Here is a 20,227-nt window from a genome sequence, read left to right as displayed (position 1 = left end):
TTTAGGAGACACCTTTACAATGCAACGACCAATAAGGATTTGTGGATGGATGCGACTATGGGATTTAGGGGAAACCTTAGTGCAAAGCAGGCAAAATAAAGTCGAATATTTGTCAAATAATGTCTGTCTGACAGACACCCATATAAATAACTCATCTTATAACACTGTTAATCGAGATACGTGTCCAGCACTCTAAGTACTAATAACATGCCCCACTGTGTCATATAATTAGATGTTAACAGCCATGTTAGAGTCGTTAATCTGCCACTCGTGCTGAAGATGACTGTGAATTAAGAATGGCATGAATAAAATCGATGGTGGTTTTACTTTAAAACGTTATTGCATTTAAAGTCAGCACTTGAAATTAAAATAAATTAATTAATTAATAAATAAATAAATAAATAAACATCTGGCTGAAATGTTTGAGGTCGTGCGCGGATCTCAAGCTGTTTCTCGAGCGCTGTCCACTCGTGGGTGCTGAAGGAGATGGTGCTGAAAGAACAGCTCCACTCATCGACCGTAAACAGACTGAGCATTGTGAGTCCGTCTGCCGTTTTCCCAAATGAAGCCTAATCAAGAGTGTTTACGTACAACAAAACAGCATGTAGCGATTAGGCTACTGCCAATGTTGTTTGAACAACAGAAGAAACAAGAAAAAAGAATGCATGCCAGTAGTTATGGCGTTGTAACATTTTATAAAGTGGTCGACTTTATAAAAAAAAAAGACTACAAGCTATCATAATCAGGGAATACATAGATTAATTTTAAAGCATATCATTATCATATTCAGATAATACACAAATTCATATTAAAGGCTATCATCATTTTCCGACAATGTGCAGATTAATACTAAAAGCTATCATTATTATATTCTGTCAATATGCAGATTAATTTTAAAGGCTATCATCATCATATTCAGATAATACACAAATTCATATTAAAGGCTATCATCATTATCCGACAATATGCAGATTAATACTAAAAGCTATCATTATAATATTTCGACAATATGCAGAGTAATATTAAAGGCTATCATTATCACATTTCAACAATATGCAGATTAATATTAAAAGCTATCATTATTATCTTCTGTCAATATGCAGATTAATATTAAAGGTTATCATTATTATAATCCGATAATATGCAGATTAATATTAAAAGGTATCATTATCATATTCCAACAATATGCAGATTAATAATAAAGTCTATCATTATCATATTCCGACAATATGCAGATTAATAATAAAGTCCATCATTTTCACATTCTGACAATATGCAGATTAATATTAAAAGCTATCATTATCATTTTCCGACAATATGCAGATTAATAATAAAAGCTCTCATTATCATATTCCGACAATATGCACATTAATATTAAAGGTTATCATTATTATACTCAGACAATATGCAGATTAATAATAAAAGCTATCATTATCATATTCCGACAATATGCAAATTAATAATAAAAGGTATTATTATAATATTCCGACAATATGCAGATTAATACTAAAAGCTATCATTATAATATTTCGACAATATGCAGAGTAATATTAAAGGCTATCATTATCACATTTCAACAATATGCAGATTAATATTAAAAGCTATCATTATTATCTTCTGTCAATATGCAGATTAATATTAAAGGTTATCATTATTATAATCCGATAATATGCAGATTAATATTAAAAGGTATCATTATCATATTCCAACAATATGCAGATTAATAATAAAGTCTATCATTATCATATTCCGACAATATGCAGATTAATAATAAAGTCCATCATTTTCACATTCTGACAATATGCAGATTAATATTAAAAGCTATCATTATCATATTTAGGGCAAAGTTTAATTTTAAAAGTCCTGTTACACATATTTAAAAACCAAAAATGTTGCAAAAGTGGTATCTAAAATATACATTTCAAGTAAAACCAATTAAAATGTTCTTACAGTAACTAACAGTGAATATATAACTTTATATGTGTGTGGTAATCATAAACATTTTATTTGAAGACGCATATATTTGAATAATTTGTGTGCGTGTGTGTGTGTGTGTGTAATTTAATAATAATATTAATAATAATAATAATGATGATAATAATGCATATAAGCGTGTTTGGGGAAAACACATCGCGTAACTAATATATGCAATAGCGTGTGTATTTGATTGCTACTCTCCTTCTCCATAACACACGGTGGCAGGAGAACAACAAACCCCGATCCTCCGCCGTAGCAGAATATGCGGGTTTACTATGGCGAAGACTTACCTTATTAATATTAATTTTGTCATGCTGACGTCTTTTGTTTTGTCTAGGCATCTATCCACGTAAAATAATTCATATTCTGAACTCAGCCTTTGGTTTATAGGGTTCGCCAGTTCACAAACGCTTACTTTCTAGCGTCAGTCTTCCAACAAATCAGTTTGTCCGGTTTGCCAAACGTCACTTTGCGTAATTAATATTCATGAGAACAGACCCTCGCCGTAGTAGGGATTGGTGGGAGGCTTTTGGAATACTGGGGAACATGGCGGCTGCCTTGGAAAATGAATTGGAAGTAGATAACGAAGATTATTATTCTCTGCTCAATGTCAGAAGAGAGGTAAGGAGGTGGATATGTTTCTAAAAGGGGCGGAATTCGTTTAAATGTGTGAGGTTTGCAAGGAATGAAGAGAGGTTTGCAATGCTTTTTATTTAGGTGACACTGTCCTAAGAGATGTGCATACAGCTGTCATCGCCTACTATAATGTGCCGGTTGCATTGGAATTGCGTTTACTAATAATTCGACGTTTTATGCTTTGACAGCTTATTAGTAGTATTCGTCAGCGGTCATGTTATCGATATATTTGCAGTCAATGTGATGTTTATTAGTATTTTGAATGTACCCACGTAAATGTCGGCTTACCTCAGAGTCGCCAATTCACTATACGCTCAAAAAGCTATACTATTCCTCAGTTCCTCATACCTTTCAATGTATTATTACTTATTAATATGCTTACCGTCATGTAAACTCCAACTCGTGTGTCCTCGACGGATTTTCACAAGTATATTTATTCATTCATTGAAACAAACTCGAGGAGAATGTAACGGAAATCATGTTAACGGTTAAATTTTTGAATACAAAAAAACGCGCCAACCTGCAGTGTTACCTGAGCAGGATAGCCAATTAAAGTCTTGTCAATGTGTGGCTGAGCCAACTGATTTAAATATGTTTATTTTATAAATAACCATTCATAATTGTGTCATTTGTCTGTATTGTATGCTCCATAGGCTACTCAAGAAGAGCTAAAGTCTTCGTACAGGCGTCTTTGTATGCTTTACCACCCTGACAAGCACAGAGACCCTGAACTAAAGAGACAGGCAGAGCAACTCTTCACATATGTCCACCAGGCATATGAGGGTAAATATTATAAACAGTCCTCAAGTATTAATTTGACTCTTTCTTTTCTCTATTAAAAGAATAGTTCATCCAAACGTTACGTTCTGTGTTTATCTCAGTTACAATAATCAATATATTAACTTATCACACAACACATGGACATGACCTCAATCATATTTGGTGTTTCAATATATATCGCCCATACATAAAAATCCATTCTAGCTACATTTTAGCTGATTGTGCAACACCTCTCTCTCTCTATTGGAGGCGTCAGTGGTTAAAAACACTTCTGTTTACTATAAATTACTATAGTATATTTTCATGTGGGTGTCGGACAACTGTAAACAGATCTGGTTGCAGATATTGCAGCTTGTTACGTTTATACTTTGCTATTTGTTAAAATTTATTATTTATTAGGCTATGCACTTTCACATTCAGATTTTAATGGCTAATTATTCAATTGTTAAAATGACTATAATTAAATATTCTTAAGAATAAAATATTATGTGTTCTTTGGAAGAGTGTACTTGCATCATGATGCTATTGTCATTCTGGGTCTTAAAATGACTTGCAAATAGATATGGAGATAGGCCTACCCATGACATCCATTGTATGTTTCTGTTTATTTCCTGTTAAACAGAAAAGGGGACATTACCATATAAATATATTTGATTATTCAATAAATTCATTTATTTGGCCTTTAAACTATCAACTGAGTATATGTTGGTATCAAATTTTCTTTTTTAAAAAGAACTCATTTTTGTGCAATTATTATATAATGTTTCTAAGTAAACAAATGATCAAATTAAACTGCAAAAAGATTGTAAAGTACAATAGGTGACACTATATAATATCATTAGTAAACAGTAGTTATTGCATTAAAGGAATAATAGTTCATCTAAAAGTGAAAATGATGTCTTATTCACTCATCCTTTAATTGTGACAAATACGTGTTTGCTTTCTGTTCAACACAAAAGATGACATTTTGAAAATGCTTTAAGCATGTAACTATTGACTTCCATAGTATTTTCCTACTATGGATGTCAATGGTTACAAGTTTCTAACATTCAAAGTATCTTCTTTTGTGTTCAACAGAAAAAGGAAATTCATAAAAGATTGAAAAAACTTGAGGGTGAGTAAATAGCGTACACATTTAATTTTTTTTTTGTGAGAACTATAGGCATGGGACAATAATCGGTTTCAAGGTATACAGAAATTTGGAAAAGTCAAGGATTTAAAACCGTTAAAACCTTCTGTTATATCATTCCCAAGGTATATTTAAGGGTTTTTTTATGTGTTGTATATAAATCAGTAGTTTTAAAACTAACGAAGACAGCAGAAGTCAATGATTTATTTTAATTATTTAAAAATAACATGTTTACTGTTCCAAAATATTATAAATGTTTCCTAAAATAAAATATATTGTGTTCAATGGGGTAAAGAAAAGTTGTTTTTTACTCGGACATTTAAAAAGAACTTATTTTAGAGCAGCAATCACAATACCATGAAACTGTGGTATTTTTATCCAAGGTTATCATATCGTCCGGCCCATGCCTAATAAACTATTCCTTTAACATCAACAGTGAGAAATAAGTTATTGTTAATGTTAGCTCAAACATGACAACGTTATTACTTTTATTAAATAAAACAGAAATCGAGTTATTAAACATTAACTAACAAATTAATATCATGCACTTTAAGAAATGCTGTACAAAGTGGTCCTCGTTAGTTTAATTTAACTAATGTTAACAACACTTAACATTTTTATGTTTATAAAATCACTGCAGGAGTAGTTTTTTGTATTTTAAGTAATATTTCAAAACAAACTAATATTACCTGAATCCAAAATGTTAAAAGGTAAAACAAGGTACAAAAACAGAATTGACTGACTTTACAGCATTAAGAATATTTATGTTTGTCTACATGTTTTTAAAAAAATTTAATTTACGAAGTATTAATTTAACGTACCACTAGAAAGTTGTACACTACCTGACAAAAGTTTTAGGAACAACAAATAATAACTTGACTTCTAGTTTATCATTTGGTATCAGAAGTGGCTTATATGAAAGGCAAAGGCCTCTAGATTACGCTTATTTGACCAAAATAAAATATGATCTTGCCTTGATTTTTTATTACTTCATTAGGACAGTAAGGTCTAACTTTGCTTAAATAAAAATCTTGTCACTTAACTGAAATAACGTACATTAGAAAATATGAAGTCATGGTGCAGTGGAAAAAGAATGAATATCGTGTCTGACTCCCATGAGCTTGGAGGACTGCATCCATACATCTCTGCAATGACTCAAATCACTGATTAATAAAGTCATCTGGAATGGCAAAGAAAGCGTTCTTGCAGGAATCATCAAGATTCTTTGGATTCATCTTCAATGCCTCCTCCATCTTACCCCAGGGCATGCTCAATAATGTTCATTCCTGGTGACTGGGCTGGCCAATCCTGGAGCACCTTGACCATTATGCTTTCAGGAACTTTGATGTGGAGGCTGTAGTTTGAGAGGGAGCGCTATCCTGCTGAAGAATTTGCCCTCTCCTGTGGTTTGTAGTGTATGGGCAGCACAAATGTCTTGATACCTCAGGCTGTTGATGTTGCCATCCAGTCTGCAGATCTCTCGCACGCCCCCATACTGAATGTAACCCCAAACCATGATTTTTCCTTCACCAAACATGACTAATTTCTATTAGAATCTTGGGTCCATGCAGGTTCCAATAGGTCTTCTGCAGTAGTTGTGATGATTGGGATGCGGTTCAACAGATGATTCATTTGGGGGGGGGGGGGGGGGGGATCAACCATCTGCCACTTTTTTTAAATGATCAGTTAGAAATCAAGTTATTATTTGTTGCTTTTATAACTGGGATCATCGACAAGACTTTGGTCAGGTAGTGTAGTATAAGTATTTAAAGAAATGTAGAAAATAAAGTGCACTCAGATGAAGAAAAACAAAGCCTGCAACAAAATATGCTTCATGTACAATGTTCAAAGCAGATTCTTAAGCTGAATATCAAATTAGTGGTCTAATAATAACAACTGTCTATACACTAGACAGTAAGAGTGTATATATATATATATATATATATATATATATATATATATATATATATATATATATATATATATATATACAGTATGTCACAAAAGTGAGTACACCCCTCTCATTTCTGCAAATGTTTATTTATAACTTTTCCTAGGACAACACAGCAGAAATGACTCTTTGACACTATGAAAATTAGTCAGTGTAAAGTTCATTTAGCAGTGTAAATTTATTGTCCTCTCAAAATAACTAAAAATACAGCCAATAATAGCTGAACCCCTGGCAACAAAAGTGAGTACACCCCTAAGAAATTTTTTTTAATGTTAATATTTTGTGTGGCCACCATTATTTTCCAGCACGGCTTTAATTCTCCTGGGCATGGAGGTGACCAGAGCTTCACAGGTTGCCACTGGAGTCCTCTTCCACTCCTCCATCACAATATCACAGAGGTGGTGGACATTTGACACCTTGTGCTCCTCCACCTTCCTTTTCAGAATGCCCCAGAGGTGTTCTATGGGGTTTAAGTCTGGAGACATGCTTGGCCAGTCCATCACCTTTACCCTGGACCTCTTTAGCAAGCCAGTGGTCATCTTGGAGGTGTGTTTGGGGTCATTATTATGCTGGAACACTGCTTTGCGGCCCAGTTTCTCGAGGGAGGGGATCATAGTCTTCTTTAGTATGTCACAGTACATGTTGGAATTCATGTTTCCCTCAATAAAATGTAGCTCCCCAATGCCAGCAGCACTCATGCAGCCCCACATCATGACACTCCCACCACCATGTTTAACAGTAGGCAAGACACACTTGTATTTGTACACTTCACCTGGTTGCCGCCACACACGCTTGACACCATCTGAACCAAAAAGGTTTATCTTGGTCTCATCAAACCACAGGACATGTTCCAGTAATCCTGGTGCTTAGTTTGCATGTCTGCAGCGAATGGTTTAAAAGCTTTCTTGTGCATCGTCTTTAGAAGAGGCTTCCTTCTAGGACAACAACCATGCAGACCAATTTGATGCAGTGTGTGGCGTACGGTCTGAGCACTGACAGGCTGACCTCCCATTCCTTCAATCTCTGCAGCTATGTTGGAAGCACTCATCCGTCTGTTTTTCAACGACAATCTTTGGATGTGACGCTGAGAATGTGCACTCAGCTTCTTTGGCCGACCATGGTGAGGCCTGTTCTGAGAAGAACCTGTCCTCTTAAAGTGCTGGATGGTCTTGGCCACTGTGCTGCAACATAGTTTCAGAGTGTTGGCTATCTTCTTACATCCTTGGCCATCTTTATGCAAAGCAACAATTTGTTTTTTCAGGTCTTCTGAGAGTGGATTGCCATGAGGTGCCATGTTGAACTTTGAGTGGCCAGGTTGAGTGAGTGGAAGAGCTTTTATACCAAATTTAACTCACCTGCTATCTGGTGACACCTGGGACAGTGTAACACTAATGAGTCACATGACACAGGGGAAGGAAAATAACTAATTGTGCTCAATTTGTACATTTTTTTCTTAGGGGTGTACTCACTTTTGTTGCCAGGGGTTCAGCTATTATTGGCTGTATTTTTAGTTATTTTGAGAGGACAATAAATTTACACTGCTAAATGAACTTTACACTGACTACTTTTCATTGTGTCAAAGAGTCATTTCTGCAGTGTTGTCCTAGGAAAAGTTATAGATAAATATTTGCAGAAATGTGAGGGGTGTACTCACTTTTGTGACATACTGTATATATATATATATATATATATATATATATATATATATATATATATATATATATATATATATATATATCTAGCATAATAATTGACAGTTATTCATTTTTATTTGACCTGTGAATAGTTCTCAGTGACCCTCAATCCCGAGCCATATATGACATATTTGGGAAGAAAGGCCTGGATGTGGAAGGTTGGGAGGTTAGTATTGATTCTCTGCATCATCATTGTTTGCGCTATTGTGTGTTGCGGTGGTGCATCTAATATGAATGACACGTCTACATATCCCTCATATCTTTAGGTGGTGGAGAGAAAGCGAACCCCTGCAGAGATCAGGGAGGAATATGAACGTTTGCAGAGGGAAAGAGATGAGAGGAGACTCCAGCAGAGAACAAACCCTAAGGTGGACATTCCAGACCTCAATGACAGCGAGAGATAATGAAAAAAAAAAATATTATTTTATTAAACCTCCTGGTTTTGTTATGCTCCAGCCTATGTCATTTTTAAGTTTTAGTATGCTAGTTTGTTTGGTTCTAACATTAGAGGACTGGCAATAACAGCCAAATCAATGCTTGATTGTTGAGGTTGGTTGTTCAGGACAGCTTTTGATCTTGATTTTAGTTTTTTAGCCAGTTTGCATATTATTATCAGTGGTGTAAAGTAACAAATTTCAAATACTCAAATTACTGTAATTGAATAGTTTTTCTCAGAAATTGTAATTTACTAAGTAATTTTAAAAATGTGTGCTTTCACTTTCCCTTGAGTACGTTTTTAGCGAGGTATCAGTACTTTACTCCACTACTTCTTCAACTGGCAGTCACTACTTTATTTTTTCTTGTCTATGGGGATTGGCTGAAGTAGACAAATTGGTCATGTTACTCCCATCCAATCAAATCGCACATAGAAGGTAAACTGCACCATACTGAACAACCTCAAGACATGAGCGCTTTATAAATGCAGCAAACCATTTGGAAGTATTAAAAGTGTCCAAGAAGATGTCCAAAACCTTTAACACAATGATTTAGAGATTGTTTAGATTGCATGTCACTTATAAGAAGATGGCGGACATTTACTGTATGATGACTCAAATCTCTAAATGCACTACAGAATGTTACGTTTACACATCCCTGCACGAATTGCATGTAAATGCATCAACCTCTCAGTGCAATACTCTATACTCACTTCGAGTACTTTTGAAAAGTCTACATTCACTCATACTTTGAGTATTGTTCACAACAAATACTTTTACTCGCACTACATTTTTGGGCAAGTAATGGTACTTTTACATGAGTATGACTTTTCAGTACTCTTTCCACCACTGATTATTATTACATACGCTCTTTTTCAATTAGATTTGTAACTTGGGTATCTGCAGATCTATAAAAAAATTAATAGCAGTGCGATCAAGACCATACAAAGTCTTTAAAAAGATAGCACTGACAATTTAGACAACCTCAAGAAGTTAAAAACCTTTAAGTGAAGAGCTGTTAAATGATTAATTGCGACTAATCGCATACAAAAGTTTGTTTACATAATGTTATGTGTATTGAATATGTAAACATGCATATATGCACATATATATATTCAGACACATATACGGGAATAAGTATTGAACACGTCACCATTTTTCTCCGAAAACATATTTCTAAAGGTGCTGTTGACTTGAAATTTTCACCGTATGTTGGTAACAACCTAAGAAATCCATATATGCAAAGAAAACAAAACTAATTAGTTTACAAATGAAGTGATGTGTAATAAAATAAAATGACGCAGGGAAAAAGTATTGAACACATGAAGGAAGGTATAGAAAGGCAGTGAAAGCCCAGACAGCAGCTGAAATCTCTCAGTAGTTCTTCAGCAACCCTCTGCCCTTCGTCAGTGTAAATGAATATTATCTGCTTCAGTCTAACATCTACATTAGCTAGAGGATGAAGATGAAACCAGGGTGGACATTTCAGCAAGACAGTGATCCAAAACACAGCTGAGGAAACTCAAATGCTTTCATCGAAAGAAAATCAAGCTGTAGAATGGCCCAGCCAATCACCTGACTTGAATCCAATAGAAAATACAAAATAAAGCTCAGATTTGATAAACGAGAACCACAGAACCATCAAGGTTTTGACACTCTGTTGAAGTCTGAAAAAACTCACACCTGAGCAATGCATGTGACTTCATTCTCCATATGAGAGGCATCTTTAAGCTGCTGTCACCAAAAAAGCCTAAAGTTAGACAAAGCTTAGATATTTTTTTTTTCTTTTCATATTTGTATTTCTTTGGTTGTTGAAAATTTCAAGTCAACAACACCTTTAGAAATATGAATACTTATTTTATATATAAAGGGGGAGGGGGGTGTATGTCGAAGCTGAGCAAGTTTCTAAGGGGGCTATAGCTGACATTTATATGAACTGTACATATTTACAGTCTCATTTATGTAAAAAGCTATCTATTGCAAGTCTATATTTTGGGAAAAACAGCAATAACTGTGATTTGCCATTTAATATCAATTTTTAGGTTATTTAATTAGTTTTTAGGTTATTAATTTGCAGTTTATTAGGTTATTTGCACAGTACTTCAAAAAAATTGAAATATTTAATCTTTTTATTTTTTTTAACTTAGGGGACAATAAGCGTTGGCATAGATGCGACGGACCTCTTTGATCGATATGAGGAGGACTTTGAGGAAGTTCCCGGAGGTGGTTTTCCACATATTGAGATCAACAGGATGCACATTTCCCAATCCATTGAGGTCATTATAGACAAGCGACAATTTCATGGTGTTATAATTTCTCTTGTGTTCTTTTTTTAATTACCGATGTTTGTGTTTGGCAGGCGCCATTAACCACTTCAGATACTGCTGTCCTCTCTGGATCCCTGTCTACACATAATGGCAATGGTGGAGGAAATATAAACCTTTGTGTTCGGCGTGTGACCTCAGCAAGGGGTTGGGGAGAGGTGAGACTCATTTAAATACACCTGCAGTATGATTGGTGATCTGGTTCTAATGCTCTTGCCTGCTTTTGTGTCTTCAGATGGAGTTCGGTGCAGGGGATGTTAGAGGACCTTTATTCGGGATGAAAGTATTCAGGAATGTCACTGCACGCTGGTAGGTTTATGTCAATGTTTGCTGTGATGGTTATGGTGACTTTAGTATATATGTGTAGTGTACACTTGTGTGTTTCCTTTAATGTTGACATTATACTTTAGGGCTGGGTAATATGACAAAAAGTCTCATATCACAATGTAGTACTAGTTCTGTAATTGTAAAAAATGTATAGTTTCGATATATTGACTACGGGGCGGCATGGTGGCTCAGTGGTTAGCACTGTCACCTCACAGCAAGAAGGTCGCTGGTTTGAGTCCCTGCTGGGCCAGTTGGTATTTCTGTGTAGAGTTTGCATGTTCTCCCCGTGTTGGCATGGGTCTCCAAAGACATGTGGTATAGGAAAATTAAATAAACTAAATTGGCCATAGTGTGTGTGTGTGTGAGAATGTGAGAGTGTTTAGGTGTTTCCCAGTACTGGGTTGTGGCTGGAACCCATTAGTAGTTTATAGTAATAGTTGGCAGTTCATTCCGCTGTGGCCCAAGCCGAATGAAAATGAATGAATAAATATGTGTATACACATGAATGTCATTTAAATCATCATATTTCGCTATTTATTTCGAACTTCAGGGCAAAATGTGCAAATATAAAATAAATGCGAATTTAAAAAAACACTTCTCAAAAACGAATGATTACAGGTCCAGCATAAAATATTTAGCAATATTTACAAATATTTTTAAAATACTTTCGAGATGACAAATTTCTCTGTCTGCATCCCCATAATGGTGTGTAATATTGCGCTCATATTAATTATGAAAAAGCTCTCACCATAACCAGTGCATTTTGGTACTTAAAATAAATAATTGAGCATAATATGAAACAATAGACTTTTATTTTGTCCATACGATATTTATGCTCATGTCGCACAGCTCAATTATACATGTTCATGGAGCCAATAAATTGTATGTGATGATTAGGCCCACACGAAATCTGCGCGCCCATAATTAATTCAGTTTATTTACTTGAGTAAATGTGTGTAAATCCATATTTATTCAGTTTTTTAATTAATTACAGTAATATTATTGACTAATATGAAAATGTTCATTTGATTTATGTACAATGCAGTTTGTACAGTAATATTTTCTGTCTTTTAGTAGATATATTATATGAGAGACTTGCTTTGTAGTGAATAGAGTGAATCTAATTGGATTTGCATTTTAAACTTTAAATAAAAGTTTAAAAGATACTACTTTTTATTTCACATATTAAGCTTTTAGTTATGATACTCTCAAAATAATTCCACAGAAATGCAGATTTTGACCAAAATTCTCCGCAGAAATAGCAAAAAACGTCTGCAGATTCTCGTCTGGCCCTAGTGATGATGCAATGAATAAATGGTCTACACACAATGATTGGAGTGAATAAACGTGTCATTCAAAAAAAAAAAAAAGTCAAGCTCATCAGTTTTCTTTCGTGACCAAATTCCTCAAGAATCAGATTTAGGTCCTACCTGAAGAGATGTCCGAATTGTGTTTCTCTTTCCTGTGAATCTCAAATTAATGTCTTGTAGCTTCGTGACTGCCCAATGGGGATTGCAGTTCTCCTCGCGTGGCGTTCGGCCCAGTGCCAGTACAATGATGGCTCGTCACCTGGACCAGAACACTATGGGCTACCTGCAGTGGCGCTGGGGAAGCCAGTCTGCCATGACCACCAGCATCGTCAGAGACACCAAAACAAGCCACTTCACATTGGCCCTACAGGTGAAGTCCACACAGAGGCACAGTGAGGATGGCAGATTGTTTATTTCAAACAAAGTTAATACATTCAGAATGAAATCCATCTGTTTGTATTCCTGTTCCTCAGCTGGGCGTTCCTCACTCCTATCTAATGATGAGCTACCAGTACAAGTTCCAGGATGAAGACCAGACCAAGGTCAAAGGTTCCATCAAGTATGTGTTTTTTTTTTTATATGGCAGCGGCAATCTGCATTATCATTGAAAAGTGTGATGTCTTTAAGATTTTTTTTTAATGATTATAAAGTCGCTTATGCTCATCAACACAACAGGGCTGTTTATTTGAAAAATAGTATAGTAAAAACAATACATTTGTGAAAAGTATTAAGATTAAAAAATGGTTCTATTATTCTGCAATCTTTACTTTCAAATAATAATAATTCTTCAGAAATAATTGTAATGTGGTAATTTGTTGGGTTTTTTTTTTTTTTTTTTTTTTAATTTGGCAGGGGGTGGGGGGACCCTGATAAAATATTTTCAGGATTATTTGATAGAAAGAACTTATCACATCAATAAAAAATTGTTTAATAAAGAAATAAAAATCTAATTGATTAATGTCTTATTGACATATATACATATATATATATATATATATATATATATATATATAATATTATAATTTCTGCCCTATACACAACTCCTTACTTTTCAGATTTTGATTGTAATGCAACAATGTGCATCTTTTGTAAAGCTGCTTTGAAGCAATTATTATTGTGAAAAGCACTATACAAATAAACTTGAATACATATGCATACATACATACACATATATATACATACACACACATATACATACATACATACGCACACACACACACACACACACACACACACACACACATATATATATATACACACACTCACACACGAGTAGTTGTGTGACATGGCTGTATATCGACACTGTTGGGAGGTATGCGTTGGCTCGAGGTCGCAGGCCGAGTGTCCCACAAGTGACGTTATATAGCCACATCGCACTGCAACGAGTGTGATATTGCATTTATACAACAGTTCGACTGGATAATAATGTATTTAAAAAAAGAAAATTAAACAAGAAGAGTCTCACAAACTCTTTTGTACGAGGGACTACTTTCTTCCGCCATTCATTCACATCTTCAGCTGACGTCAGAACACCAGAAACCGTTGCTACTTCACAAATATTTGCATAATTCTGTATAGTTTAATGTCTACAATGATGACAAAACAGGTGATTCTGCTCACATTTTAAGATTATAAGTCTGAACGGCATAAAATACCATCAGTCTACAGAGATTTCCCAGTATTTCTCTGTTGCAATTTGACGATCACAATAATAAACCCTGAAAAAGCCAAAGCAAACACTAGCTGATTACTATGGTATAAATACAGCACTACAACATACAAAATGAGAGATCGACTTAGAATGTCACTTACCTGATCTACAATGATTTGTTCAGCTGTAGAAAACGCTGTTTTTCTCCTCTAAGGACTTACTATACGGTCTCTGTTGCCATTATTTGGCGGAACGTCAACCGTCTTTAATCTGCTCAGTATGACAGTCTGGCCACCAACGCGATGAATCTCCGAAATTATGAATAAAATTTAATTTAATTTAAAATAGGCACTATCCTTATAAATAAACTACATAGTTGCAATCTAAACAACTACACTCTCGCCTCAAAAGTACATTATGTTGTCCAACAGCTGCAATACTTGTCAAACTGTAGTCAACTGCTTGCCACTTGTGTGGGTGGAGTAATACGCAAGGGTGAAGAGGCTGTACGAGTGCTGATATTACATTAATATCTCACAACTATCAGCCAATCAGATTCGAGAACTATACAGAACTGTTGAATAAATATATATAACTGTAATGTGCTGTAATAAAAAACTTTGACTTCAGTAGTGTGCTCAAAACTGGTCTTTAGGGAGCTTAAAAGAACATTTATCACACAATAAACTCTGAATATTCACTGTAGTGTCCAGTCCTTGCCTAATATGTCTATTCTGACGACTCATTGACCTGTATATTACAGGACGGGCTTCTTTGGCACCGTGGTTGAATATGGTGCAGAGCGTAAGATCAGTCGCCACAGTGTTCTTGCTGCAACCGTCAGCATCGGTGTTCCCCAAGGAGTTTCCCTCAAAATCAGGTTAGCACCGCAAAAAGCAGCACAGCTCAGCAGAACAACAAGCTGCTCATGGGTGGTCCATTTCTGATCGCCATTTTTTATTTTCTCTACAGGTTAAACAGAGCCAGTCAAACCTACCTCTTCCCTATTCACCTGACCGACCAGATTTTACCCAGCGCTGTGTTTTATGCCACTGTGGGCCCACTGGCCATCTACTTAGCTGTCCAGAAGCTTATTATTATGCCTTATGTACGAGCCCAGAAGGAACAGTGAGTTATTATCCTTAATTACTGCCCTGAAACCGCCCATTTTCCTGAAACCCCTGTCTTTACCTCGGTTTCTCTGATGAAGGGCCCTGACTATGTGGTTGTTTACAGGGAGTTGGAGAAACAGAAGGAAGATTCTGCTTCAGAAATTGCTCGCAGGAAGCAAGAGGCTGAAGCTGCTGTGAGTAAAATAAATAAATGCATAGACTAAACAAATTCTACCTCGTGCCAACACAAGCAATCATTTATCGGGGCAGATGTGTAGGTTCTCGTGTTATTGTTTCTTTGGTTTTCAGGTTTTGCTGATGCAAGAGTCGGTGAAGAGAATCATTGATGCCGAGGAATCTAAAATGGGTTTGTTTTTTATACATTTAAATAGTTGCAAGATAAGCTATGTGAACAACATGTGATGGACAGGCAATTACCACTGATAATTATTTCCATCATTATAAAAACAAACTAAATCTATTCTAAAGTTATATATCCTATATCCATAGTTTATGCCCCTAGTGTTAAATTCAGTTGCGTCCAAAATCGCCTACTACGCAGTAGGTACTACATTTGAATTTACTACTCGACTGTTAGGAAAGTTCATTCTATATAGTATGTGAGTAGTATGAATGGTACTCAGATGTACTACATCCATCATTTTGTCATGATTATGTGACCTACCCGCATCAGTTGCGACACTTAATAATAATAATTCCTTACATTTATATAGCGCTTTTCTGGGCACTCAAAGCGCTTTACACATAGGGGGGAATCTTAGCACGACACTTCACTCCTATTCATGAATTCTCTCACTGTGCATCATGGGATAGCATTGCGTCAATCGGATGCGCACTTCAGAATCTCGCCGGAAGTAGTAGGTCATTCGGGTACATCTTGCATACTGTTTTTCGAATTCTATGAAATCGGACATAATACTCGACTCTCATACTGTTTTTAGCATACTATATAGTACGGAAGTATGCAATCTTGGACGTACATTAGTTTCTGAAGGGCCACAGCTCTGCACAGTTTACCTTTAACTATAATTAAACAACACAACTGATCAAATTAATTGAGTGCTTTAGGGTTGTTTTAAACCTCCAGGTAAAGCCGCGGTCACACTGCACTTTTCGCCCCATGGACTTCCATTCATATGCAATCAAATGCGACAGACTAGAAACGCAAACTCGTGCGACAAGTTTCGCAATTCGATGTGTTGCAGTTCAAGGTTGGTGAACTCTGACCTGCGAACTCGCATCATTGGCTGCGTGAGACCCATAGAAGGTTAAAACATGACCTCTCTGTACAGAAATTTTAAATATGGAGTAATTGCTAGGTTTTTTAATGTCTAATCATTTTGTGTAATCCCTTTCCGCAGCGCTGTGCAACAGAATTTCGCAAGCTCAAACTCTAGTGTGACCGTGGCATAAGTGTATTAAAGCAGACTTGGAACTAAACTGTGCAGAGCTGCGGCCCTCCAGGAACACAAACAGTTTGATACCCCTATGCTTTTGAATGAGTTCAAAAGTAACTCCTAGACCTAGAAATCTTTTAAAACCATCTTTGTTTAAGTAATGCTTAATTCTGAGCCTGTAATTGTTCAACTGGGGATAGTTTTGTGCATGATATTTGAAAAAAGTGTATTTGTTGATTAGAAAAGTGTGGCTGGTGGTATTCTCATTTGTAAAAAAAAAAAAAAAAGTCTGATTTCTAAAAAAGGAGTCTGAATAATACTAATGTTTGCTGAACAGAATTAACACAAATTGTACATTTCTTGTCCATTTTCTGATGTAGATATATATCTGTAAATACAACTGTTTGTTTGGTTTTCCTCAGCCACCTGCTACACTTTTTGTTAATACAGTTTGATTTTTACTAAACATTCCCGAATGGATGAATATTGCACTGTTAATGTTGTTCTTTGTGTTTATTCTAGGTCTCCTCATTCTAAATGCGTGGTATGGTAAATTTGTGTCAGACAATAGTCAGAAACGTGAAAGAGCGAAGGTCATTGATGTGACGGTCCCGCTTCAGTGTTTAGTGAAAGACTCTAAACTCATGCTTACCGAGGCTTCAAAGGTAAGACACGCAAAATAAATCAACCAGTGCTTTACATCAATGAAACGCTTAAACTCTTGTATTAATTACTTTTGTTTTGTGCTAATCAGGCTGGCTTGCCGGGGTTTTATGACCCTTGTGTTGGAGAGGAAAAAAGTCTAAAGCTGCTGTACCAGTTCAGAGGTGCCATGCACCAAGTATTGTCTGGAGACACAGATCCTCTTAGGATACCTAAACAATGCAAGTATACTGAAAAAAGCTGGGAATATTTTTAAACAGATGTTCTTACTTTGCTTTTTTGGAGTATACCTATTGTAAAATATAATAAGGTGTTCTCAAAATCTGAGTTTTCATAAGTGTCAAAGGTAAGGAAAAATAGGTTATAACAAAAGGTGAATAAATGTGCACAAATATAAATCAAAAATGTTTTTAAAGTGTCTTTTGGACTTAAAAATTCGTACAAAAAAGTGCCAAATGACAAGTGACATTTAATTTAAGTGAACAACATCCAGAAGTAGACCAAAAGAAACCAAAATTCAGAGCAGTCTAATGAGAGAAATGGCACTGTCTGTATTTCAGCTGCCTAAATATTCATATCGGCGTATACTGGGGGTGGGCGGTACACCGGTGTCATAGTCATCACCGGTGTGACATTGCACCACGACATGGATTTTCTAATACCGTCAATACCGTAATAAATCAATTATGCGCCTTAAACGGCTGCATTTACATCTAAATAATAAGGCATTCAATTTTCTTCAAACGTTCAGTTGTGGTCTGAATACATGTCCTTATACTACAGGGCTCGAAATTGCAACCATTTTGGTCGCATGAGCGCCCGAAATTTAATCTATGCGCCCTCATAATATATTTGGGAGCATTTGTGTGTCTGAATATAATGGTTGTAGTGCAATCTGATTTGATTTCTCTAAAAACTTGCTGAATCGCTCTACCCTGCTGCTGTATTGGTTCATATTAGCTGTCAGTCACTCAACGCTTCCCGCTGTCAGATAACAGGGAGCTTTTGTTACTGCAGGAAATGCAAACGGCTGAAGAGTGAAAAGTGCACAGGTTTGCAAACCTCACCTAAATTTATAATAATAATAATGGCTCAGATGACAGCGATCATGACATGAGGTAAATGTTGATCCGCCAGCTGAGATCAATCGAGGGTTTTCGGAGAAGGTGCCCAAATCTCGATGCGTTGCATTCACCGCGTGTTCAGCGCAAATGTCCGCTAAATGTAAAATCTAACACTGTACACATCATCGCCAAAGAAACTCACCTTTACTAAGTTTACACTGAAACTACGGCTCATAACAAAGAGCGGAATTGCGCCGGTGGTCATCATGAGAATCCTGCTCTGTCTGCTCATAAATTGGTGCGGCTCACTCGCCTGCTTTATTCCACCAACACAAAAAATGAAGATCAGCTCCTAACAAGACTGAGCATTTACAATGACCCAAACCGAAACTTTTAAAGAGTGATAGAAGTGAGACTTTCTTTTGTCCGTTCTTCCTTGAGATGTATATTATTTTGCTATTGAAAGTAATACCGTGATATTATACCGTCACCGTTCAAAAGATGAAAAATACCGTGATATTAATTTTAGGTCATATAGGTCACCCCTAGCGTATACACATTTCAACTTTTCGCAATCAAACATCACAGTCATTACCAATAAAAAACTTTTTTACGTGAACTTGTTTTTAATCCAGTTTTGAACTGGACTGAATTCTCTCCAAACTTTGAGGAGCCTTAACATAATGTACCTACTTGTTATTTGCATGATACGTGTAGCTATTATATTTCACTGATTTTTATCTGCATAACTAAAGTGCAACTAATTTACATAAATGCAGTCTATGGTCTTCAAAACATCTACTTCGACTCAAACACTGTAGCTGAATCTGAGGCCTGCAAGAATATTTGATTGTTGACAAGATGCTGTTTTATGCACCATGAAAGCAAATCCCCTTTTCATGCACTAAATGCATTTAACCAAAATGTGGCACTTTCATTCAAAGATGATGTTTTTGTTCTGTCTCTTTTAATTCAGCTCATCGAATTGATTCAGAAACATAAGGATCTTCCACACATTGGAAGAAGGCACAGATGAACTCAATGGACATCAAAGGAACATAAAGGGACAGTCAGGCATCATGTGATCAGAAGGGCTGCTCCTCTTCATTTCCTGTAGTATCACCTTTGTGTTGTCTGTTTATGTCAAATCCCTTTACATACATCGTTAACTGGTCAAACAGGTCTTAATGTCTCCTTAAAGCCCTGCTCACACTGTGCGATTTCAGACACGATTTGGTCATCTGGGACAAATTTGGGAAAATCCTAAAGAATAACTGTAATCCTAGGCTAAAATCTGGGGTCTTTGATTGTTGGTTTGACATGTTCACCAAAAGCCACATTAAGGTAGTTGCGATCAAATTTCACCTCCGATAAAGCTCTGGCTGATTCGGAAAATGTCCTGCAAGTGTGACTTTATCTACAACAAGCGTCAAATCATCAACTAAAATAAATGCAATATCTGATCATGTAACTGGCATGACAACTTCAAACCGTCTGTTACGTTTATGGGTAGTAAAGTGTCACGAATGGATGACATCAAACTCTGCTTTCCTGCTTGTGTCTTGTGTTTTTGCACGTCTGTGTCTTTCAGTCTGACATTCTGACAACTGAGATCTTATGGCCCGTTTCCACTGAGTGGTACGGTACAGTTCGGTTCGCTTTTATGGCAGTTTCCACTGTCAAAAGGCGTACCAAACCGTACCCCTTTTTCGGCACCCTTTGCAAAGGGTACCAAAAGGTGGAGCTAGACGCGCAGC

At 36.0% G+C, this 20,227-nt stretch overlaps 1 protein-coding gene across 1 annotated transcript; it reads left to right on the top strand.

Moving 5' to 3' along the window:
* Nucleotides 1–2,518: 2,518 nt before the first annotated feature.
* On the top strand, nucleotides 2,519–19,959 carry LOC130237352 (dnaJ homolog subfamily C member 11). The gene is made up of 16 exons (XM_056468273.1): nucleotides 2,519–2,598; nucleotides 3,267–3,396; nucleotides 8,260–8,333; nucleotides 8,434–8,535; nucleotides 10,749–10,877; nucleotides 10,961–11,083; nucleotides 11,161–11,234; nucleotides 12,743–12,932; nucleotides 13,036–13,121; nucleotides 14,977–15,093; nucleotides 15,186–15,341; nucleotides 15,450–15,519; nucleotides 15,635–15,692; nucleotides 17,266–17,408; nucleotides 17,498–17,627; nucleotides 19,447–19,959. The coding sequence occupies exons 1-16, from the start codon at nucleotides 2,524–2,526 to the stop codon at nucleotides 19,470–19,472; spliced, it is 1,683 nt and encodes a 560-aa protein (XP_056324248.1). The 5' UTR covers nucleotides 2,519–2,523; the 3' UTR covers nucleotides 19,473–19,959.
* The last annotated feature ends 268 nt before the right edge of the window (nucleotides 19,960–20,227 follow it).

The sequence above is a fragment of the Danio aesculapii genome, chromosome 11 (assembly GCF_903798145.1).
Source record: "Danio aesculapii chromosome 11, fDanAes4.1, whole genome shotgun sequence".
Lineage (NCBI taxonomy): Eukaryota > Metazoa > Chordata > Actinopteri > Cypriniformes > Danionidae > Danio > Danio aesculapii.
Note: the sequence above shows the minus strand (reverse complement) of the source record. Positions and strands in the feature narration are given on the sequence as shown.

What these genes read in the sequence shown, in the direction of transcription:
- LOC130237352 (XM_056468273.1), top strand. Translation starts at nt 2,524, where the DNA reads ATGGCGGCTGCCTTGGAAAATGAATTGGAAGTAGATAACGAAGATTAT. An exon ending in AGCAGAGAACAAACCCTAAG is followed by an intron (nt 8,536 to 10,748) that starts GTGGACATTCCA and finishes TTTTTAACTTAG; the next exon opens with GGGACAATAAGCGTTGGCAT. An exon ending in GGAGTTTCCCTCAAAATCAG is followed by an intron (nt 15,094 to 15,185) that starts GTTAGCACCGCA and finishes TTTTCTCTACAG; the next exon opens with GTTAAACAGAGCCAGTCAAA.